This window comes from Petromyzon marinus, chromosome 44 (assembly GCF_048934315.1).
Source record: "Petromyzon marinus isolate PM22_M1 ecotype Great Lakes invasive population chromosome 44, UKy_Petmar_22M1.pri1.0, whole genome shotgun sequence".
In the NCBI taxonomy this organism is placed as follows: Eukaryota; Metazoa; Chordata; class Hyperoartia; order Petromyzontiformes; family Petromyzontidae; genus Petromyzon; species Petromyzon marinus.
In genome coordinates, this window is record NC_133710.1 from 1089000 (window position 1) to 1114053 (window position 25054).

The 25054-nt window shown below is 44.5% G+C and overlaps 1 protein-coding gene across 1 annotated transcript in view; it reads right to left on the minus strand.

The window, feature by feature from the left end:
• Window positions 1-1232: 1232 nt before the first annotated feature.
• LOC116951822 (sushi, von Willebrand factor type A, EGF and pentraxin domain-containing protein 1-like) overlaps window positions 1233-25054 on the minus strand; it is a 50055-nt gene continuing 26233 nt past the window's right edge. Inside the window, exons 9-16 of the mRNA XM_032970582.2 lie at window positions 19581-19736; window positions 17183-17420; window positions 15497-15712; window positions 13322-13492; window positions 12578-12673; window positions 7900-7995; window positions 5549-5642; window positions 1233-4308 (exon numbers count right to left, since the gene is read on the minus strand). Coding sequence (XP_032826473.2) covers window positions 4278-4308; window positions 5549-5642; window positions 7900-7995; window positions 12578-12673; window positions 13322-13492; window positions 15497-15712; window positions 17183-17420; window positions 19581-19736 — 1098 coding nt within the window. The 3' untranslated portion in view covers window positions 1233-4277. The remainder of the gene's footprint in view (window positions 4309-5548; window positions 5643-7899; window positions 7996-12577; window positions 12674-13321; window positions 13493-15496; window positions 15713-17182; window positions 17421-19580; window positions 19737-25054) is intronic.

Here is a 25054-nt window from a genome sequence, read left to right on the forward strand (position 1 = left end):
TCGGAGTCGACAGGATGAAAGATGGACTTACAAATCGACTTACGAACAGATCTCTGTATCCTAACTCGTTCGTAAGTCGAGGAGTCCCTGTACTTGTATGTCAACGCATATGACACTTTGAGGCGTTATATACGGTATGTCCTATAACTGTCACTATTATTAATGATGACTAACAGAACATTGTCACTACATTTGAGCACATTTATTTTGTCGGTTAACCTACAAGGGTCGCAATGATGGTGATGCACAAAGGCTGAATGTTTATTGTTACACGTTTCTGTGTTGTTTGAGACCCATGGTTATCCAGTTTGCATACTTTATTTCTAATTCATAGAATTGATGAAGCACCTTTACACATCACACCTTTTAGCTACCTTTGAACGTCTATGATACAAACTAAAAGGCCAAGCATGGCAATTTCCCTTTACCCTAACCTGACTTTACGGGGAACTTCAGAAACCACCAGCTATCGTAACTAAAGCGGTTGACTTCCCGGGTCAAACACTTGCATTGGGGTGGAGCAGTGGTGCAGTGAGCGACTCATGCTGCAAGCAATGAGCCCCGTGGCCTGAGTTCGACCCCCAGACACGACTGGCATCAGTCGTGAGTGACATTTGAACCAGTCCTGGCCCACTCGCCTTTCCCAGTCCACACTGACCAGCATGGTGAGCCATGATAAAACAACCATGGCTAGGATGATGTAGAGAGGGCTTCATTCAGGAGTAGATTCATATATATGGGTATAAAATAATAATAATGAAAGGTTTCAGTGGATGCAATGTCTCGATATCGGCTTTTTTTTTAGTTAGATCCCGTAAATATAAATGTGTCGTTAAACCCGCCACTATCCGACGCAACCAATTAGTGAGGTTTTTCACGTAAACAAAACATGCCAAAATTAGGTACTAGTTCAGCACACCGGTGTTTTACAGAGTAAACCCACAACATTTACAATTTGAGTACGACGTTTCGCCGGTAATTACAACCAAGCTCGTCAGACCGACAGCCAAAATTCGTGACAAACCTTACGAATTGGCTATATCGGATGGTGGCGGGTTGAACGACACAATTATATTTAGACGATCTAACCCCAAAAAACCTGTGTCGATATTGCTCGCAAAAGTGTACGTGGTAATATGTGATTGGCAAATACAACCTCGCTCATTAGACATTCCACAATTCAAGTTATCTCATCAATAGAATCCACACTTAAATAGAACCCCGAAAAATACTGATTTTAAACGTTATTTAATCGTACAACGTGCAGTAATAATCTGCCGTGGAAGAAAGTATACAGTACTTGTTGATTGTATGAACAAAAAACCGATGTCAACATATGTAAGTTTAAACACCGTTCAAGCTAAGTTAATATAATACAGTACACATTTAAACGCTGCTTGATGCAATACAGTATGAATATTATTGTGCAGCCTTTGATATTACACAACCAATGGGCTCAAATATACCACAACGACACTGCACATCGCAGGCCTATGTATAATGAACAACCACAAACAACAATAATTATTGTTATATGAATGCTGTGGCTCTCACTGGGTAGGTTTTTGTGGTTGTGCTGTATACATTTGCAATGTTGTCCGGTTGTCCGACGTTTCGATTCGTGAGCTGGGAGCATCTTCAGGAACTGATTTGTTTCGTGAACAGCCCTTGGAGCAAAACGTCGGATATCGTGCCCAACAACACGCGTTGCGATCCAAAAAACAAACAAAAAGCTCCGATTCCGGCATAGGCATAAGCGTGTCTGACAATGTGTGAAAAGGGGCCTGCATTACAGCCAATTAATATACATGAATTGGCTGTAATGACAAACGATTATTTTAGATGCAGTGGCCAGAGAAGCTATTCATATGTATTATAACGTTATTGGCCCTGAAGACTGAGAGGTTTTCAGCAAATATACGCTATCAAAATTAATACGCTATCAAGTAGATGAAATGGCAATTGTAATCAGGGGTTCGGTAATACGATCCATGTAATGTTAAATGCTTTCAAAAAAAGAGACCAATATGGAGTGGACAAGAATTCGGAAAAGCTGCTACAATGGTGTAATGGTTAGCACAATGGACTTGCAATCCAGAGGTCACCGGTTCAGTCTCCTGGCACGGCAGTTGAAACGGGAACGTTTTTTGATTGGATGCAAATAGTTGTATGTTTAGTTTCGTTAATAATGGTTGCTAAGCACAGGTCCAAAGGCCTGAAACGCCAACCAACCAGCACAAAATTACAACTGGTTACGGATATTCTGTCACTGCAATGAAGGATAATTCACATTTAACCATGAGCATAATTGTATACATAAATGCAAAACAAGTTTTAATATAATGTTGCTACTATTGGACGCGTCTTTTTTTTCTCATTAACACAAGTTTATTTCCATTGTGCCATCGGGCATCATCACAAGCCGAAGCGTCTATTCCCGACTGACACACGGCAGGGACGCGGTGTTTGAGACATTGGGCAGGTGGAATTTAGATTCCCTTCAATTGACCTTTGTAGTGCACACACGAGGTGGCACTTTCCCAGACGCCTTGCCGCTGATGTTGAGTTTCATTTTTCTTCTCACAGCAGGAATTGTAACCAAATTAGGTGAAAATTATAACGCTGTGGTTTTTCTATGCAGCCTTGGGTGTCTGGGCCCAGACCATCATTCCTCATGAAAACCTACGTATTTTGAACCTCTTTCACACTATACGTAGCCAACCGTGCTAATCGGAGGTGCGGGGGAAGGACAACAAACTAAACACAGAAAGGCGTTTTAAAGAGATTAGTGTCCAATCAAGATTTAAAAGTGCGCAGCTCCCAGTGGCTCTCTAGTATTGGACGGAAGAGCGTTCCAGGCGACCGCAGAAGCGCGTCTAAAAGCGCGCGATGCAGTGACCGTCTTTGTTCAATGGTTAGCCAAAAGTTCACGTGATGGTCTAGACTTCTCGAGGAGATCAGCAAGGTGTTGTTGTTCATTAGCGGCAAGCACTTTGTGTGCTAATGAGTGCGACCTTACAATGTTATTCGTTCGGCAACCGCCAGCCAGTGCAGCTCGGCAAACAATGGTTTCATCATGGGCGCCGGCCCAGATTCAAAACGTTTTCTGGAGCAATTGACGGCATGGTTGTGATATCAAGTCATTATTTTTGTAGTTCAAGAATTTTTTTACTTACTTATTTATTACGTAACTGCCGGCATGTGCATTGTCAGCTTTATTTCCTGTAAGCATTCTGTTGAGTGAACTGTGGTTGAAAAAATGTTCACTATGTATTCTCACTGGATGTGCAGCACAGCACATAATGTAATAGATTGCTAATTGCAAGATTATTTGAATCTGAAATCACAATTGTCATCATATCGCAAAAATAAAAATTCTGTCGTACCGTGAGCATTTATATCAGTTTAACATGTAAGCTTTAGCAACCAATATAATCCATAAGAGGTTTTTGGGTTAGATCACGATCACGATCTAACCCAAAAACCACTGTTGTGGATAACACTTATACCACATCATGTGAGTCCTGCTCTTGAGTGTGGCAGATTTTACTAAAAAATGTTATTGGATTTTTATCATCACTATTATTCATCTCATATAATTTCAAAATCCTTCTCGACACAGAGTAAACTAACGCTTAGTCTACTTTAGATTAAAAAAAATAAAGTGAATGGAATACCCGGTGATTGTGTTACGCTTGACGTCGCAATGTCATCCTTTGGGGGGCAAAGAAAGACGTGCAAATGATCACCTCCATCACACCGCCTTGGTGTGATCGAGGTGTTTCCGCGTGGGTATCGTCCTATCAGCAGAGCCTCGAGCTACCGCAATCTATTAATTGTTGGCAAAATCCGACAACACACGCAGACAACTTTGTCATTACGGCAAAGCGCCACTCCTAACGCGGAGTTGTAAATATGAAGGGAGAAAAAAACGCTCCCTCCTGCAGTGGCGCATTTCAATTAGGATCTGAGCAGTCACAACGACCTTTTGACTAAAAATAATTCGCCGTGCAAATTGAGTCAAACAGCCGCTTTTGGATAGAATCGTAATATGTGTTGTATGAAAAAAGTTACAGCATAAGAAGGGCAATGTCACCTTAACTCCCTATCCTTTTTTGCAAGAATCATATGGCTGCATTCACTACTATGACCGAAAACATTGATGTTCAATAGTAGTACTGTTATATTATAGTATTAAGCAACAATCTATGGAAAGCCATAGTATACATTCAGATCTCTTGTGAAAACTGCGGATTCTTCCGTAGACAAATTTCTTCTTAAAATTTGTAATAGCCCGCCTTCTTCCGTCTGAAAAACAATAAAATCACGCAGCACCCAATCGCATTTAACAAATATCAAATCACGAAAGCTTTAAATAAAAAATATATAACATAGTAAAACTATAACAGCAAATATCACAAATCATTTATGGAGTACGATTATACAAAATACGACCCCCCATATAGCCTTTCACAGACTCGGGGCAAATGCTGTTGAAGCAGGACACGATGCACCAGATACTAAAATAATATATTACATTAATCTCATGATTATAATATCTCATGATTAAAAAATAATATATTAATCTCATGATTATTTGGTATAAGTCAATGGATTCATGCTCTGATTGATCAATTACTTTAATACCTCGGTGAATTTCCTGCCCGTTGAAGGACGAGTTTCTGGCGCATCACCACTTTAACATTTCTGCGGTTTAATCAAATAAAAAATAAAAGAGATGGCCTAATGATAAATCCTCTATTTACGTTGCTCCTATCTACGTTGATTCCCTCTAACGTCACCAACGAATTATAGGCAACGCAGTTCGATTTAATGCACTGAATCACGACAACGTTGTTTTGAAAACATGAAAAGAACCGCAGGACACACAGTGGCACAGCGCCTCCTAGCGGGCGCTCAACTCTCGTCAGTGTTTACAACATTCGCCATCCTCTACTCCCCAAACTAATTTTATTTGACCAGGTAAGGCCCACTGAGCTACTTTGTATAGCTATTTTTTAGAAGCGACCTGGCCATCACAAATGACAGCTCAATCACTATGTGGAAATGTATAGCAACCAAATACTGGAAACACTTGATTCTAAACGGGCGTCAGGGCCGGGATTTAACCCACGACCCCTCTGTATACCTGGCGAGGTAGTTAACATCTCCCTAACGCGGCACTCCCTCAGCTCCCCTTCACCCCATACCAGATCACTCAATGCAATATTCGCCACCAACTCTGGCGAGGACTATGTTTCAACTTATATTAACTATTTAGACTTTTCATATAACTTCTTCTTCTTTTTGGGTATCTTTTGTTATCTTTTTTGGTACTTATTTCATATTTTTATGCAAATTTTGACCAATGAATTATCCCCAGGAACGCATGCTAAATTGATATCGTTAAGTCAGTGGTAAAATCGGTAAAGAGAGGACTTACCATGATGGCTTCGGTTCTCACATTTACAATATTGGACACCTTAGTCATTGACTGGACAGGCTGCGGAGCGTTAGTGTGGATTTTTTTTGAACAAAAAATACTGACCGAGAACAATCTTGCCCACTCCAGGTTGGCAGACACTGGCACCGATTGGGGCCGACACACTTGCCACCGTGCAGACACGGCTTTCGACACACAGCTGTTGAAAAAATTGGAGCGAGTCAGTGCACATGCGGTACAGTACGTATGGAATGCGTTGGAACATTGCCACGATGTCCAAAACGTAAAGGAAAGGGATTTTAACAATTCATTGCAACTTGCCATAGGAACAATTAGCTAAACACTACACCGATGTTTTTCCAGCAGTTATTTATTTGTTTAAGAAGGAAAACAAAAAAATTTGGATCACTTTCAACTTTCTCAAAATTGGGCCACAGTTTTCCAGCTTAAGCAAATGACGCTGGAAAACATTGGTCCAGAAAGTCCGTAGGCTGATTGAACGATGTAATATTTTACGCTATTTCTAGTGGTGTAAGGGACGCGTGTGTGTGTGTGTTTATTTCTTCTTGTAATAAAGCACAATCCACCGCTACAGCACATACTAGATTTAGGGGTTTTTTAATGCACCGTGAATAATATACATTTGAAAAAAATACTAACTCCGACCGATAATGCTCTTATGCACATGACATTGAAGCGAGCAGGGATAATTCATCCCCGACACTTCTTTTAGCCCTGAATAAAAACAGAGATAACGGATTGAAGCGTGTCGCTTATCATAACATTTAAAGATGGGCAAATTCCTGGAATCCGTGAGTCCATTCTTACAATCAAATACTAATGGGATCGTATACGCAGAGCGGCTATGCGTGTGTGTAGCTTACAAATAGGGCAGATTCGTGTACATATAGCCTTGGGTATAGTCTAGCATTTACACTCGGCAGTTAAGTATATGTATCCATGGCTATAGCCTAGCGTATTTACAGGGCAACTGTTGGTATACTTAACACTGGCTATAGCCTAGCGTTTAGACGTGGCAGCTGTGTGCGTACGTACGCCTTGGCTATACACTTAGCTTCTCTGTGCATGGATGGAATAAGGGCAATTCCATGCACCAGGCATTGGCAATTTCGAAGGAAGTTCAACATACATACATATATTTAAATGGCAATTATGGCCACTCAGAATCATCCAGAATGACCAAAATTGATAGAAATGGCGATGTTAAGCTAAGCTACTACACATAGCCAAAGCTTATCTGAACTGGATTCACAATATAATTGCAATGGAAACTCCTATTCTTCTTTGGCAGAATCTCGGTTAAAATCCCATTTCATTTATGTTTAAGGCTTTGACAGCGGTACTGATTTTAACCGAATCGTCTATTCGGGTTGGTTGTGTAGGAGTAGAGCCCAAACTAATAACCCAATTTGCAATAACCCAAATGTACTAAAGGTATAATCCCAATCAAATGGACATCATTTGTTTTACCATTGCAATCATCCATAGGAGAAGAAAAGTATGATGCCTGCAGAAGTCAACCAAGGTAAGTAGAATCATAGAGATTGAATATGATTCCTGCATCATCGGCCATGATGACACGCGGACCGTAACTTTGAGCATCATGCACAATATGATCTATAAATGGTTTATTTTGGGGTTAGATCATGTAGTGTATGGTGATTTTTTTTTACGTTAACCCTCCACCATTCGACAGAGCTAATCGTAACACGTTGTCACGTCACGGGCAAATATGCCGTAAAGCTTCCCTGGATACATTTTATTTGACGGTTCGCTGGAGATTACATCCAGCATCAATCTTCATCAAAACTTAGTACAGTGTTCCCTTGTTATTCACGAACTTGCTGCCCGCGATTTTGGCTATCCGCGAATTGCATCTGGAACTCTGCACGACTACCGCATCGACAGAGAGACAAAGGGAAAGAAAGCGATGAGATCAAGTTACGAGAGAGAACGTAATGACGTTTCCATTGTCTGGTGTGGGTGGCCGCAGTCACGCCTTGGGTTGTCTTTAATTCTCCACTTGTGGAGGAGGAGGAGGAGGTGTCGGCGCCAGCGACGATTTTCCGTTCTGAAGCTGTTGATGTGGCTTGTTTTGGAAATCGTGCATATTACCATCAGTGGGACAACATAATAATTTCAGTCCATCAGCCTGTGGGTCTTCCACGTTTCCCAGCAGAATTTGGTTAAGCATCCAAACGCTGGACGGGCTTCAACTTGCGTGAATCTCATCAAACGAGTCAGGCCCGCTAAAACAATTGCCTCCGGGTTGCGCAATGCAATTGGCAGTCGCGCTCCGCGAAACACCGTGGGGTGCCCGCGCAGTGCGAAGCGGTGCAAGCGTGCCGATACGTTACGACGCGATGATACAACCGCGCGAGCAAACGGGCAACAACAACAACAACGCTGCCGCCGCCGCTGCTGCTGGCACTCACCGAGGTGGCAGCGCGAGCCCTGCCAGCCGTCCGGACACTCGCACTGGTAGGGTGCCTTGCACCGACCACCGTTCAGGCACGGTAGGATGCAGATAGCTAGCATCACGAGGGGAGAGACAGGACACATTACGGAGCATGGGATGGCGCCCGTAGGTTCCAACACGGCCCGCATGTCACAGGATGTAAAGCTATCATGAAGTGGGAGACAGGCAAGAGATAGTCAGTAAAACAGAGAAGCAATTGAGACGAGAGAGAGAGAGAGAAATGAAAACAACTTCAAGGGAGCGAATGCTTTTATTAAGTGCTGCATGGAGGAACCATTATCATTGCATTCTTAAATACAATTTCAGTACTAAACGTTTAAACTATGCTACGGTCATACCCCGGTCTTACGTCGGGGATGCGTTCCTGAAAGGTGCGACGACGGATATCGAAACGACGTTCATCGAAGCGATTTGCAGGTGGGGTAGGCGGTGGTGGAGGCGTAGGCTGAGAGCCGACGGATAACGAGAACAGACGGACGACGATGCCGACAGCGACGTGATTGTGGGGTTGAGGCGACGCAAATCATGAGCTAGTAACGGTGTTAACAGTAATAATAATAACAGCGTAAGGACGTGTTTGTGAAAAGACGTAAAAGGGGAAGACATAAACAGGGGTATTGCTGCACAAGCGCCACTCAATTACAACTCAACAGACCCATCACAACTAATACTTGTGTGTAACCTGACATGCAGCACAATAGGCATCAATGTCAATTAATTCCTTTGAATTTGAGAAACACCTTTAAAAAAAGATGTGTGGCTGTGGAATAATTAGCGCTGTAATGCGTGTTTCACACAAGATTTCACACGTGCCCACATTTGTCCTGGTTTGGACATGGGCAGTGAAGCCTGCTGCTGCCTTTCAAGATGCACTGTCAATGGAGCGGTTGATTAGCTCGGTCTAATTTAAAGATTTACAGTGCTTATAATGTGAGCAGTAGCAGCATAGCGGTTAGCGCACTGCCCTGTGAACATGGAGACTCGAGTTTTAATCCCAGCCATAGCTAACGTCAGCGGTGAGTGATATCACCGTGTCTGAAGTAGTTCTGGCTCACCCCCATCTGTGATTTTAGTACCCCCCCATGACTAACACAACATGGGGAGGGCTTCATGCAGCAGTGGATTAACAAATGGTTGCGAATTATTATTTTGCTGTATGAGTCATTCTCACATTAAATGGAGTGTTTGTGTTACTTTCTCGTACATATGATTAATAACTAATTTATTTTGGGTTAAATCACGTCGTATAATATAGTTTGTTTTACTATAACTAGGCCGATATAGCCAATCAAATATGCCATTTGATGTGGTTTTCAAAAAAACAGAATGCAGGAAAGCAAGCATATTTATTTTTCGATTTAAAGCTTTCGTGACTGCAGGGATTGATCTTCTTGGTTCTTTCGGTAAAGTCACGTAGAATGGGAATAAAAGAATAAAAATAATAACAGAATAAAATTCTCACGACATTTCGGCCACAACACAAGTAGCCTTCCTCAGGTGAAGAAACAGCACTGTCCGGAAGACAGCGCTTAAGTGAACCCTGCCAAGCATGGACAGCGTCTTTTAAGCTGTGTGGGAGGAACAGAGCGCCTTGACAAAGGAGTTTACATTTAAATTAGCATGTAACTGGGGGATTAGCATGATGTTGGTGTGAGGGATTAGCAGCAGTCTACATATCAACAGTAAATTAGCATGTAACTGGGGGACTAGCATAATGTTGGTGTGAGGGATTAGCAGCAGTCTACATATCAACAGTAAATTAGCATGTAACTGGGGGACTAGCATAATGTTGGTGTGAGGGATTAGCAGCAGTCTACATATCAACAGTAAATTAGCATGTAACTGGGGGGGTTAGCATGATGTTGGTGTGAGGGATTAGCAGAAGGTTACATATCAACAGTAAATTAGCATGTAACTGGGGGGTTAGCATGATGTTGGTGTGAGGGATTAGCAGAAGGTTACATATCAACAGTAAATTAGCATGTAACTGGGGGGTTAGCATGATGTTAGTATGAGGGACGAGCTTGTATTCAGACGGACGAGTCCATCTATGTTCAAACGGAGGAGGGGGGGGGGGGAAGAGGAGGAAACAGCCACGGTGTGCTGCTCTGTACTGTGTTATAAACTGGACTACTATACATTACAATATTATACCTTCCAATCTAAACTACATTGTATAATATCGTATACATAGACAAACCCCACCCTTGAATTATACAATACACTACCCTATACTTTAGACTATAAAATATTAGACTTGTAGTATTACACTATGTATTATTCTATTAACCCTACTGTATACCACACTGCTATATATTCACTATACAATTACGGTACTGTATATTGCCTTATGAATTATGTTAAACATTACACTGTTATACTATTAGTTATTATACAAATGCTATAAACTATACTATTGACCGTCGTGTGATGGGTACTAATAGGCAGTGCCAGCGAATGGACTGCGGTCTGAAAGTCACCGTAAAATACAAACAATCAAGAACCGAAATGGTTTATAACGTCTTTCCAATGGTTACTAAGTCATAATCCATCTTCTCGGTTGAAATTGTCTCTGTGTTTGTATATGTGGATAGCCTCATGAACGAATCTCTCATGGTAGCCAGATGGCTTACAAAGAACCTCCGTCTTGGAGAAGTCAATGTAATGTGAGCCCACTGAATTATAACAGTGATCTGCCATGGCTGAGGTGTTCGTCCTACCGTGTTTCAAGTCTGCTTTATGTTCACGGATGCAGTCCGAGATTTGTCGTTTGGTTTCTCCAATGTAGCTGCTACCACAGAGGCAACTTAGTTTGTCTATGTATACGATATTATACAATGTAGTTTAGATTGGAAGGTATAATATTGTATAGTAGTCCAGTTTATAGCATAGTTATAACGCAACACAGGACAGAGCAGCGCACCGTGGCTGTTTCCTCCTCTTCCCCCCCCCCTCCTCCGTTCGAACATAGATGGACTCGTCCGTCTGAATACAAGCTCGTCCCTCATACTAACATCATGCTAATCCCCCAGTTACATGCTAATTTACTGTTGATATGTAGACTGCTGCTAATCCCTCACACCAACATCATGCTAATCCCCCAGTTACATGCTAATTTACTGTTGATATGTAGACTGCTGCTAATCCCTCACACCAACATCATGCTAACCCCCCCAGTTACATGCTAATTTACTGTTGATATGTAGACTGCTGGTAATCCCTCACACCAACATCATGCTAGTCCCCCAGTTACATGCTAATTTACTGTTGATATGTAGACTGCTGCTAATCCCTCACACCTACATCATGCTAACCCCCCAGTTACATGCTAATTTACTGTTGATATGTAGACTGCTGCTAATCCCTCACACCTACATCATGCTAACCCCCCAGTTACATGCTAATTTACTGTTGATATGTAGACTGCTGCTAATCCCTCACACCTACATCATGCTAACCCCCCAGTTACATGCTAATTTACTGTTGATATGTAGACTGCTGCTAATCCCTCACACCTACATCATGCTAATCCCCCAGTGACATGCTAATTTATATTAACTCCTTTGTCAAGGCGCTCTGTTTCTCCCACACAGCTTAAAAGACGCTGTCCATGCTTGGCAGTGTTCAATCAAGCGCTGTCTTCCGCACAGTCCTGTTTCTTCACCTGAGGAAGGCTACTTGTGTTGTGGCCGAAACGTCGTGAGAATTTTATTCTGTTATTATTTTTATTATTTTATTCCCATTCTACGTGACTTTACCGAAAGAACCCAGAAGATATTCATATTCCTAGTTTTTTCGGTAAAGTCACGTTGAAGAGAAACAACAAAATAATAAAATATATATAAAACAATAAAAAAAATTCTCACTACGTTTCGACCATAACTCAAACGGTCATCTTCAGGTGTGTTGGTTTGCATAAATTTATTTTTAAACGGCGCATAAATTTATGCAAACCAACACACCTGAAGATGACCGTTTGAGTTATGGTCGAAACGTAGTGAGAATTTTTTTATTGTTTTATATATATTTTGTTATTTTGTTGTTTCTCTTCAACGTGACTTTACCGAAAAAACTAAGAATATGAATTACTGCAGTCACGAAAGCTTTAAATCAAAATTTAAAACCCAGAAGATATTTATTTTTGTTTGATTTGATGAGCCCTGGTTGAGGGTTGTTGCTTCGTCCTTGTCCGTTCCGATGACGTACGTACACATACACCATCGGAACAAACATCGGTTTTTTATTTCTAACCAGAAGAAAAAATAAAATAAAATAACTTTACCGGTACCGAGGCTCCCACAAGGCCATGCGGGAGGGTGTGTGGCACAGTTTGGCGCCAGCTATCTTAGAGTGCGGTCGTGTCGCTCGAGTTCTCTGCGGTGAGTACAATGTCTTTATACCCAACGGCACTATGGCTCTTTAAATAATAAAAAAAAACATTTGTCTGAACCGCCTGCGCGTTCCGAGATTCGGCGGTGAACGGGACCCCACCCTGCAACTTGCAGATGTCTCAGAACGGGAGAGGGTTAAAAAAAATACGTACCGAATTGAAACTACTTATGCGACATTGGTCGCTCGAGCCCACATACAAAAACGGTCCCTCGTATGTGGTGCATTATCGCATCGGTACTTACGCTCCTCACACAGTAGCCCCATCCAGCCCTCAGCACAGAAACACGAATTGGGCCTCAGGCACAATCCTCCATTCTGGCAGGGGAACCTGCAAACAGCTGCACATCGAACACCGCCATCAAATGAACGGGATGGAATGTACGTGTGTGTTGAACTTCTTTCGCACCGTACGTAGCCAACCGCGTTAATTGGAGGTGCGGGGGAAGGACAACAAACTAAACACAAAAAGCAGTTCTAAAGAAATGAGGTTTCAATCTAGATTATTTAAAAGTGCATAGCTCCAGTAGCTTCCTAATATCGGAAGGAAGAACGTTCCAGACGGCAGCAGAAGCGCATCTGAAAGCGCCACGCGATGCGGTTGCCGCATCGCGTGGCTATTCATTTGAATCATTTAGTTCAAACGCTCGCACGCGGTCTTCACGTCGTCTTCGTAGACTCGAAGCTGCCACGACTGCGCTAAGCCATTCAGAACGTGACTCTGTATGGGAGAGAGTGTTGCCGCCCAACAAAAAAACACAAAGTCAATGATTTAGAGGTACGGGAAACCACAAACAATCGGGAAGCCAGCCAGGACTGGCACTACCAACAATTGACCATGCTCTGCGGCTGCTTAGACAACTCTTCATGGAATGTTTATACGTGTGGAAGGAAGGCAAAGTACCCACACCAGTTGTATCATATGGCCCACCAGAAACTATAGCTGGAGAGGAATCCTCATGGGTTTGATAAAACGGCTGGAGACATACCTTTGCAAGAAGGCTGCAGGCTCCAGGTTGAATTTTGCAGGCAGAAGCTGCGGCTTGGCCCGTCCAGCATGTAGCCGCTGTAGCACGAGTAGGTAATCATGTCTCCGTATTGATAGTACATGCCACGCATTATGGCATTCATCACTGGCACCGGGGTTCCACAGTAGACTCCTACAATAACATATGCAGCAATACGAAGACATGGTGTCACAATACGGGGAGTGGTGGCACAGTGGGTAGCTAACTGCGCTATGAACTCACACACCTGTGTTTGATTCCCAGCCACGGTTAGCAGCAGTGGTGATAATTGAAGCAGGCTTAATAAATAAAGCAGGTTTGGGAGCCGTGGTGGCAAGATGTTAACTACCTCGCCTGGTGTACAGGATGTTGTGGGCTTGATCCAGATCCTGACGATGCCTGTATATTTGGAGTTTGCGTCTCTCTCTCTATCTCTCTCTCCCCGTGGCGGCGTGGATTTTTCTCCGGGTCCTCCGGTTTTTCCCTCCACATATAGAAACTTGCATTTAGAGCACTTTGGCTGCGATAAACGTCCAAGCGATGAGCCGCTTTGTTGAGCTATCATTTGCGATAGCCAGGTCGCTTCTGAAAAAGAGCTATGTAGTAGCTCAGTGGGGCCTTGCCTGGTAAAATAAAAACAATTATAGTTCAGTGCTGAAGTATGGGGGCAAACATGTATGGGGGCAAACATTTAGAGCACTTTGGCTGCGATAAACGTCCAAGCGATGAGCCGCTTTGTTGAGCTATCATTTGCGATAGCCAGGTCGCTTCTGAAAAAGAGCTACGTAGTAGCTCAGTGGGGCCTTGCCTGGTAAAATAAAAACAATTATAGTTCAGTGCTGAAGTATGGGGGCAAACAACGCCCATGACACCGACACTGAGGAGGGCGACATTCAATCCAGCAGTGGATTAACAAAGCGCTGCACTTCAACAATTGCTACTAATTGAGCATGGAGCATCACCAATCTCCATTCGCAGCTTTAGTCCGGTGTTGACGATCCACGTTCCTATGGCAAGGGGCGGGATAACCACCATTTTCACACAGTGGTGCCTATTTTAAAGGAAAATATTTATGATGGACTGAGCTGACCCCTGAATGGGGATCTGAACTTGCAATCTTCCGATTGCACGATTGCAAACTCATTCTGGGTTTATGATTGTACGTATTTCTTGAATTAAATGTTTACGGTTGCTTCACGCATAAACAAAATGTGCTTCATACGTTACTCGGCTCTTCTGCCTTTCCCTTGCATCAGCTTCCGCGATGATGGGGCCGCATGAAGGCCTCCCACCGCTCTCCGTTCCGCACTAATTATCTCGCGCTGTTCACGTTTAACCCTTCCTGCTCCATATCCACGTCTTCAGTGAGTCTACCTACCCAGCTCACTCTTGCCCAAACCTCTACCCCTCGTCTTTTCTAATCTGGAATGCTTTCTGAAACCGATTTCCTCAATTTTCTCCGGCGTTATTTTTTTGCACCAGTAGCTTTCAAAGCACCCCGCCCCCCCCCCCCGCCCCCCCGCTTTGGTGTTCTCTTGCCAGCAGTAGCGAACGAAACTCAAAACACATTCACACGTGGACGCAAAAGAAACGACCTCATTCAATGGTCCCTCGGGTAACAATATTAATTTGTTCCACGAAAACCATCGTTGATTTAAGTTATCGTTAATTGAATACGGGAAATGCATTTTACATGCTAAATTTGCTCCAAGATGATCGAAAGTTGACCTTTTTCACTCTAAAAACATAGTTTACAATATTTAAACACGCAATTTTTATAAATAAACTTCATAAGAACATATTAAAGCGTTCATTTAAAGATGGATAGATAAATATACAGAATATAATACAAATTCTTACCTTAGGCTAAGAACATGGTTGGCTTAAAGGGCGTCGCTGATTGGCTGAGGTCTGCCAAGTCCACTTGGGAGCGCTTCGATTGGCCGAAATTGGCGGCCGCGTGATATCGTAACGATATCGTTAACCGAAAATGTATCGTTAAGAGAAACAATAGGGGGACCCCTATGGGAGGCGGATCGTTAATCGAATTATCGTTAATCGAATTATCGTTAATCGACAGCACCGTAAACCGAGGGACCACCGCAATGTGGATGCGTGCACGCGCGTGCGGGCTAAACTAACATGTGGGACACTTACTGACGCACGCCGGTTGAGCGACGCTCCATTCACCGGTCCCGGTGCAAGAGCTCCGCTTGGACCCCTCCAGCCGATATCCCTCGTCACACGCAAACTCAACCGCGCTGCCGGCCGCGAAGCTGGATCGAGCATCTGCCGCGGGCGCGCCAGCATCGCCGCGCCCGGCCCGGACCAATCTGCCGTTGGTTATCGGCCGAGGGGGTTCACAGGACTGTTCTGCACAACGCAATGGCACGAAAGAGGCACAAACATGTTCACCGGGATACCTACGCTGTCTTTTAAATTGCAACCGCTGCACTCGGCCGTGTATATATGTTGAACTTATTTCGCGATGCAACGTATCCAACCGTGATCATTCGGAGTCGGAGGTGCAGGGCAAGGACAACAAACTGAACACAAAAAGCAGTTACTAAAAAATGTGTTTCCAATTACGACTTAACTGAGCGCAGCTCCAGTGGCTTCCTAATATCGGAAGGAAGAGCGTTCCCGACGACCGCAGAAGCGCATCAGATGGTCTGAGCATGTTTTTCAGACCATCTGAGATACATGCACGCTTAAAGGATAGGAGTCAGGCTTATAAAGAGTATGGGACCCATTCCTGCATGACCCATTTAAACCACCCTCAACATCTGAGTTCCTTGGGCCCAGTGTCACCAGGATGCAGGCCTTGTTGACTGTGTGACATCGGCCTCCCAGTTCAACACGTGGCATGGCGCGGCTCCTATACCTCCCACATGTCCACCACTCCTCCTGCCCCCCTCTACCTTTGCGTTCATTTTAGGAAAATATCAGCGAACCCAGTAAACTCACAAATATGAGCTCTGTAAATAAGGAGGCGTTATGACCTGTGTAACCGGACTGTATGTTTATAGTTGGAATGTAAATTAAGAAAATATAAAAATATGTATAAATACAATTGCTAATTTTGTTTACATAGGTTTCACCATAATCTGTCCCTTCCGTTCAGCTGTTGAGCGACGATGGGGCTGAATTAAATTCCATCACGGTTCTCGTTCCTTCGCCAGCATCACTGCTACCCTCAGTCTCAATCCTTGATCTTCAAGATCTTCCACCCCTGAGTCTATAACTCCCCCACCACCCGTTCTCTGTCTTCCCTTGCTTTGGCTCAGCATTGCCAAGTCCGGCCTCATTCTCGTAACGTGTCCACGCCACTTGCAGTCTTCACAATCTGACTCAGATTGTCTTTCTGCTGGTAATGCTCATTGAGTCAAATAGTTATTATACAAGAATGACCCCCGTGTGGCCTTAACACTGTTGGGGCAAGTGCTGTTAGCGAGCACCTATGAAGGCCGGTACGGCACACGATGGCGTGGGTGGCCAGCGCCACACCCGGCTGCCTTTGTCTCCCCAGTGATGATGTTTACACACCGCACCAGGTACTCATTTGAGACTGGGTCGACCTAGGGGAGGCCCAAGACTCGTTCAGATTTTAGTCACCGGTGTTGGTGGCCGTGAGCGGGAATCCAACTCGGGTCGCCGGCTCCGTAGCGCAGCGCTCACGGCCGCACGACCGCTCGCCACGACCAATTAACGCGGTCCGACGCGCCTAACACGCAACGCAAACCAACCTCAGGAGACGAAAGTGAGAACAACATCCTCGAGAAATAAAACAACGAGCGCAAAACAAGCGCCCGCCTGTCCCGCGACGAGCCAACGGCGACTCACCAACGCAGGCGGGCGGTGAGCCACTCCACTCCCTGCTGGGCAAGCAACTTCGATTGCGGGCGCCGTGCAGGACGTAGCCGGCGTCGCACTCGTAGCGGACGACGCCTCCCAGAGAATAGGAGACCACCGCGACGAAGCCGTGGGGAGGCGCGGAGGGCGGTGGACAGGACGCGGCCACGCACGCGGGGCTCGCCGCGCTCCAGGAGCCGTTGCTCAGGCAGGATAGCTGAGATGGGCCCTGCCGCAAGTCGGATTCGTACAAGAATGGATGTTAAAACCCTGTCTGGCGATAAAACAGGAGGTATTGAGATGTTAAAGCACCAAACAGAAACCTTTTACGAGGAATGATGGAGTGCATTAACCACACATACTTGTGGTGAACATGCAAACAAAAACATGCTTCGGTGATATATGATGTATTCTCTTTTGTTCTTTCGGTAAAGTCACCAAGTAGGTAGAAAAATAAAATAAATCACGACGTTTCGATCGCAACACAAGCGGTCGTCCTCAGGCGGAAAAATAATCCAGCAGTTCAACTGCTGAACCAGCAGTGGGACCGAAAGAACCAAAGAGAATGGATTCCTGCAGTCACGAAAGCTTGAAATCAAGATATGATGAATTGTCTTGAAACTGATTGGTCCACAGAGACCCAGCAACTTAAGTAGAGACAGAGGTTCAGACAGAGACCCAGAGACCGCGTCTCCCTGCTTGATTGGGCAGTGGGGTGACATCTCCAACGGAGGCCCTGATCCGGTGATGGAAATTCCACATTTCTATGCCGGGGGTCAATCTTCCCATCCGAACTACGGTGGACTTCCCATACAGTGGTACTCATCGTCAAAAACCTGAAGTCGACCCCAGACTGGGTGTGAACCCACGTGTTCCTGAATTTTGATCAATCTCCTTAACCAAAGCGCCAACTCCCACTAACCCAATGCAGCGTAACGGTAGAGGCACAGCCCTGCAATTGCTTGCTGACGACTCTGCAGGCGGAAGCGTCTCCACTAGGGACAGCTCCCCACAGCGCACTTTGACCAACTCCTTCCACGCTGGGCAGATATCTTGGAAGAGGTGTGAGTACCCACACTTTAGCCCACCGCACGCAATTCACCGATCAACTGTGGCATACTGCCGTGTGAAAGGAGATTGAGAGAGGGGCTTAAGGAACACGCACCATCGCTTCAACTGCTGCAACTCAGACGGCAAAATGTCGCGTTAATATGCAAAGGAAAATTAAAAACTGTTCATCGGGAGACATTTTTTTTAATGTAAATCTCCTCAGGCTCCCGTGGTATAGAGTGGAGTCTCAAGCCTGGCCATCCACGCCACCTCCTTGCCATCTCTTTCGGTGTGCTAGGAAGAACGGACATTGCCCTGAAATGTCACCTATTTAAAAACAAAAAAATATATTATCGACCTTTTTCAATGCTAAATTCTACTGCTTGGGTGCCTGACTTTCGCTCAACCAGCTTAAAAGGGCGCTACGAATCTTAACAGCGTTTACTGAAGCTCTGTCGTCCCAACAGGTTTATCCCTTTCACCTTAAGAAGGTCAGTTGTGTTGTGGCCGAAACGTCGTGATTTTTGTTGCTTTATTTTTTACCTACGTGACTTTACCGAATAGAACCAAAGAGTATGGATCCTTGCAGTCACGAAAGCTTCAAATCTAGAATTCTTATCGAAGGTCACAGTTATTGACGAATGCGTGGAGTTTTTGTTGTTGTCGTTGATTGTGTTTGCGCTTAGCGGTGCAGTAGCATCGTAGCATAATTTCTCCTGTTGTGTTGATCATTTTTTTTTCTTAAATAGATTTTTATTTTACCAGGTAAGGCCCACAGAGCCGTATAAGCTCAGTGGCAGTTGAAGCGATGGCGTCAGCTGCTTCTGAACATGCGTCGCAACACTGCCACAGCGGTTTTGGTGAATTTAACGACGAATGTCGTGAGAATTAAGGAGCCACACGGCGGCGACTACTGATTAGGGGCCGTCCATAAATGACGTCACGCGATTTTGGACGATTTTTGACCCCGCCCCCCTCGTCACACGGCGTCACAAAAAGTCAGACCCCCCCTCAAATATGACGTCACAAAGCTCTGCCCCCCCCCCTCCCCAAAACCAAGTTGCCATTTTGAAAATAAAACGTGCTTCAAATCGCTTTAAACGATTGTCATCGTAGTGCGTATTTAATGTGGCGCTGCACTCTGATGTTGTAGGAGTGTTGTTATAACAATTCTATATTTATTTAAAGTTGCGTATTTTGATGTGACGTCACATGTCTCCCACTCCCTCACCTCGCGTCACACATCGTCACAAATGTCTGACCCTCCCCCTCCCCCCCCTCTAGGTGCGTGACGTCATATATGGCCGGCCCCTTATCACAATTCTCGTTTCGCTTTCACCTCTAACGCGTATCCTTGGCGGCACGAGAAGGTAACCACACTGCCAAACGTCAGCCCGGGCCCGTCCACCGAGCCGTGAGCGGGGACGTTTGGTCTGCCGCAGCTCGCAGGTTCGCAGGAAATTCCTGACAGAGGCGGAGACCAAACTCCATCATCCTGCGACAAAAGCAACAGACGTCAAGAAATTAAACGCTCGTCAACACACGCCCTAGAGGTGGGGGGGGGTGGGGGTGGTGTTGTTTTGCCCCAGCGGTGTGTAATGGTTAGCACGTGGCACTCGCCATTCCGTCTCCAGGCGCGGGATATGAAACAACGGTGTAAGTTGTGTGTGTGTGTATGTTGAACTTCTTTCGCACCGTGCGTAGCCCACCGTGATCATCGGAGGTGATGGGAAAGGACAAGAAACGAAACACAAAAATCAGTTCTTGAAAAAAAGAGTTTTCGATCTAGATTTAAATGTGCGTAGCTCCAGTGGCTTCCTAACATGGGAAGGAAGAGCGTTCCAGACGGCCGCGGGTAAGCGCATCTGAAAGCACGCGAATTAAAGTGACATAACCCCCCCCCCTCTCCACAATACCTCTGCCCAGGCAGCAGTACAAATGGGGAAGCACCGCAGTCAGACAATCGGCAAATCATCGTGTGGTGGGGTAAAGTGTGGGTAACCCCATCTCTTCCGAGACGTCTAGCCGGCGTGGAAGGGTAGGCAAAGTACGACTCCAAGTGGAGCTGCCTTAATACACTACAATACAGTACTTAATACACTACAATTTAATACACTACAATACAGTACTTAATACACTACAATACAGTACTTAATACACTACAATACAGTACTTAATACACTACAATACAGTACTTAATACACTACAATACAGTACTTAATACACTACCATACGGTACTTAATACACTACCATACAGTACTTAATACACTACAATACAGTACTTAATACACTACAATACAGTACTTAATACACTACCATACAGTACTTAATACACTACCATACAGTACTTAATACACTACAATACAGTACTTAATACACTACCATACGGTACTTAATGCACTACAATACAGTACTTAATACACTACCATACGGTACTTAATACACTACCATACAGTACTTAATACACCACAATACAGTACTTAATACACTACAATACAGTACTTAATACACTACAATACAGTACTTAATACACTACCATACAGTACTTAATACACTACCATACAGTACTTAATACACTACAATACAGTACTTAATACACTACCATACAGTACTTAATACACTACAATACAGTACTTAATACACTACCATACAGTACTTAATACACTACAATACAGTACTTAATACACTACCATAGAGTACTTAATACACTACCATACAGTACTTAATACACTACAATACAGTACTTAATACACTACAATACAGTACTTAATACACTACAATACAGTACTTAATACACTACCATACAGTACTTAATACAATACAGTACTTAATACACTACCATAGAGTACTTAATACACTACCATACAGTACTTAATACACTACAATACAGTACTTAATACACTACCATACGGTACTTAATACACTACCATACAGTACTTAATACACTATAATACAGTACTTAATACACTACCATACAGTAGTTAATACACTACCATACAGTACTTAATACACTACCACACAGTACTTATTACACTACCATACAGTACTTAATACACTACCATACAGTAGTTAATACACTACCATACAGTACTTAATACACTACCACACAGTACTTATTACACTACCATACAGTACTTAATACACAACCAACGTTGAGTTTTATAAGGGCACCACGGGGTGACCACCCCCTCCCCACCCAGCCCCTCCCTCCCCACCAAGCCCTCCCTCCCCACCCTCTCCACCCAGCCCCACCTCTCCCATTTTTGGATGCACGACGGACGGACGGACACAATAATCCCCTGTGGGCTGGTGTAATAACCAGGAGGTTCCTACCAGCAATACATTACCATATAGTCCTTAAAATGGATGCACTACAGCAAACTAGAACATGAGGGGCTAGGTTGAAGTGTGTTCCATTTGCGTGTGTTTTTTTTTTGCGTGATAAACTCTCAATCACCAACAGTGTTGTAAATTACCAATGATATATATTTTGGCTGCAGATATAAATACTTTGAAGTAACAGAATTGAGTTTCAAGCAGTGCACAGTAAGGCTCTATTCTCAAGTCATAAACTGTTATTAAATCGTCATGTCAGACTTTTTTTTTACATCTAACGCCACACAGACAATGCATTGCAACATTATAATCACCACGCCATGAGTCCAATGTGCCAATGTGTTGACACTGGATGTTTAACTCTTTACATTTTGTAGGCCAATGACAGAGGACAATCTTGGCTGGCTCTTGAAGGCACTCCGATGTGATCGTATCGACGATGGGCGATGCCGGTGCACGCCTGTAAACCCAGCACTGATTATCGCGGTTAGCTACGTACTGTGCAGAAGAAGTTCAACATAGGTGCATACACTGTGGAGGCAGGAGCGAGGGTTGATGGATCACCGCATGAACGTTGCAAAACTCCCTTCCCGTGGGCGTCAGGGAGGGAGGTGTAGTACTCTGTCTCGCCAGGAGAAGGCAGTACAGAAAGCGTGGACTAATCTCCATCCCTCTCTTCCGCGTCCGTGCATGTTGAACGTCTTTCGCACCGTACGTAGCCGACCGTGCTAATCGAAGGTGTATGGGATAGAGCGTTGCTTCCTCGCACGCGTTGATTTTCTCCGGGCGCTTTAGGTTTCCTCCCACATGTAAAATCACTCATCAACTGGTTGATAACACCTTAGCGTATAGAGAACCGCAGAGCTTAGGGGGAGATTTGTCGCCGGCTGGCCGCCTGGCTACTGCTGTCTGTGGCTCCTCCTCGGGTCTCTCTCTCTTCGCGAGCGAGCGAGCATCGAATGCGGTGCTTTACAGATTGAAATTGACACTGAATATTATCATGTATTTTTGGGTTCTGTTTGGTTACATTATTCCCCCCCTCCCCTTTCTTCCATCTTCTCTCCCCCCCCCCCCCTCTTATATTCACTGCTCCCAATCGTTACCCTACCCACCGATCGTTACCCCCCCACCAATCGTTACCCCCCCCCCCCCACCAATTCTTACCCCCACCGTGGTAACGCAGCGAGCCTTTGTTCGTTCCCTCATTGTTGGAGGGTGCAATACGCCCGCCCGGCTTCCTTATAAACGTTTTGTGTTTTTTATGACGGTAAAAAAAAATTACTTACGAAAAATTATTATCACGTGAAATAAGTGACAGGGAGATAATGGTTTAAGTGATGGCAATGGAGGTGATGGCATCCTCTGTTCTTCTGTAATTACTCATCACTCACACCAATGCACCCCGAAGACTTATCTTATTCTCAGAAGCATCAACATATTACCCCAGTACATCTTCTTCTGCGGGTAGATGGGCGCCCGCTGTTGGATCTTCACCTACGAAGTTCTTTCATCAAAAATTAGCTCAGTATTTTAAGTGGAGATTCCACCACCCGTGACGGATTTTTCAAGAAAGCCGAGACGGCCCTCCCAAGTGCCTGGTGACCGTTCCTCCATCGAGAACTCGTGGCTGGTCCCACGGCCTCCTCGTGCGTGGCAGACTCAGTTTAGAATGTCATCGAGTGTAACAAATTAACTAAAATAAATCTCTTAATATTCCACTATTATCCATAAGATAGTTTTTTTGTTGTTGTTAGATCACGTAAATATAAATGTGTCGTTAAACCCGCCACCACCCGACACAGCCAATCAGTAAGGTTTGTCTCCATATATATAAAAGGCAAATTTGTGAATGTGTCTGTTCAAAATGTTTAGCGTACTTCCCGACATGCAACAAACTGGAAATTTGCCATGTGGATACTTTCCAAACTGTACACCATGCACAAATTATCAAAATACACTTTAGTTTTGGGGGGGGAGCTCAATAATGCATTTATTTTTTGCACGGCAAGTGAGCTGTGACGTCAAATCTGTCACGTGACCCGCGCATGTGGAAGCGTAACGCATTGTAGTGTAGTGGTTAGCGCCCTGTCTGTGTGTGTGTCTGTGTGTGTGGGGAGCGGTAGTGTAGCAGTTAGCGCGCCGCGGTATGAACCCGGCAACCCGAGTTCGATTCCCGCTCACAGCCACCACCGGTGAAGATTATTTGAACCGGTCCTGGGCCTCCCCTAGGTCGACTCAGCCTCAAACAATTAACTGGTGTGGTGTGTATACATCGCCACTGGGGAGACAAAGGCGGCCGGGCGAAGCCGGGTAGTAAAGCTAGTAAAGCTAGTCACGTATAAAAAACGTGCAAATTCGTTACTAGTTCAGCACTCCGTGATGTCTGAGGATGTACGGACGGTTTATTTGCACGAACGTCTGTGACAGGATTTTTGATGGCCGTTTTATTTGTCGCTAAACACTATATTTGTTGTCTGTCCTGTTTGCTTGTAAGTTCTAGCGTGGGTTTCGCGTCACACGTTTGTTGTTACTTTTGCTCTGGTTAATTTGGATGGGGATGGTTTCGTGTTGTATCTGTTTGTGTTTGGGTGATTTTTTATGTTTTTGTACTTTGCACTACTATCGTGTTATTGTATTGGTTGTTGTTGTAACGTTCTTACCTACATCTACTGGACATCTCTGAAAAAGAGCTTTATAGCTCATCGGATTCCTCCAGGATAAATAAATATTATTCTGAACTGCTGACACTGCCAATGGCCTTGGGCTGTGGTCTCTGAGTCTCTATGTAACTCTGTGCATCTCTATGTAACTCTATGCGTTTCTGTGTAACTCTATGGCTCTCTATGTAACTCTATGCGTTTCTGTGTAACTCTATGGCTCTCTATGTAACTCTATGCGTTTCTGTGTAACTCTATGGCTCTCTATGTAACTCTATGTGACTGCAATGTCCTGTAGCTGCCGTCCCTGCCGATGATATTGGGCTGTGGTCGTCCGTGTAACAAAGCCGCTTCGCTCAATGGGGCCTCCCCAGCTGAAATAATAAAGCCCGAGTCTGAATGAGGAATTTGTCCCACTTGGTTGAGGGTTTGTCAAATTTAAATCAGCACTGCCCTACATTATTTTGAGTTTGGATACTGCATTTGAGCGCTTGTGTATGAACTTTGTACGGCCTTCCGCCCTGAAAGATGATCATGTACGAACTAAACTGAAACATCTGATTCTGTTGCTATTGGGGGACTTATTCTATTGAAAAAAATGTGAAATTGATCAAAATATTTCCCTAAACTTGGGCACAGAATCCAGACCAACAGAGACAACGTTCATATCTGCCAACTCACTAAAGGCGCAGCCCTGCAGTTGCTCGCTCTCGCCCCTGCTGGCGGAAGGGTCTCCGTTAGAGGGAGCTCAAGAGAGACAGCCCCTGAGTGTACGCACACATTACCCCACAAACACGTGACCTGCTGACCGACTAACTG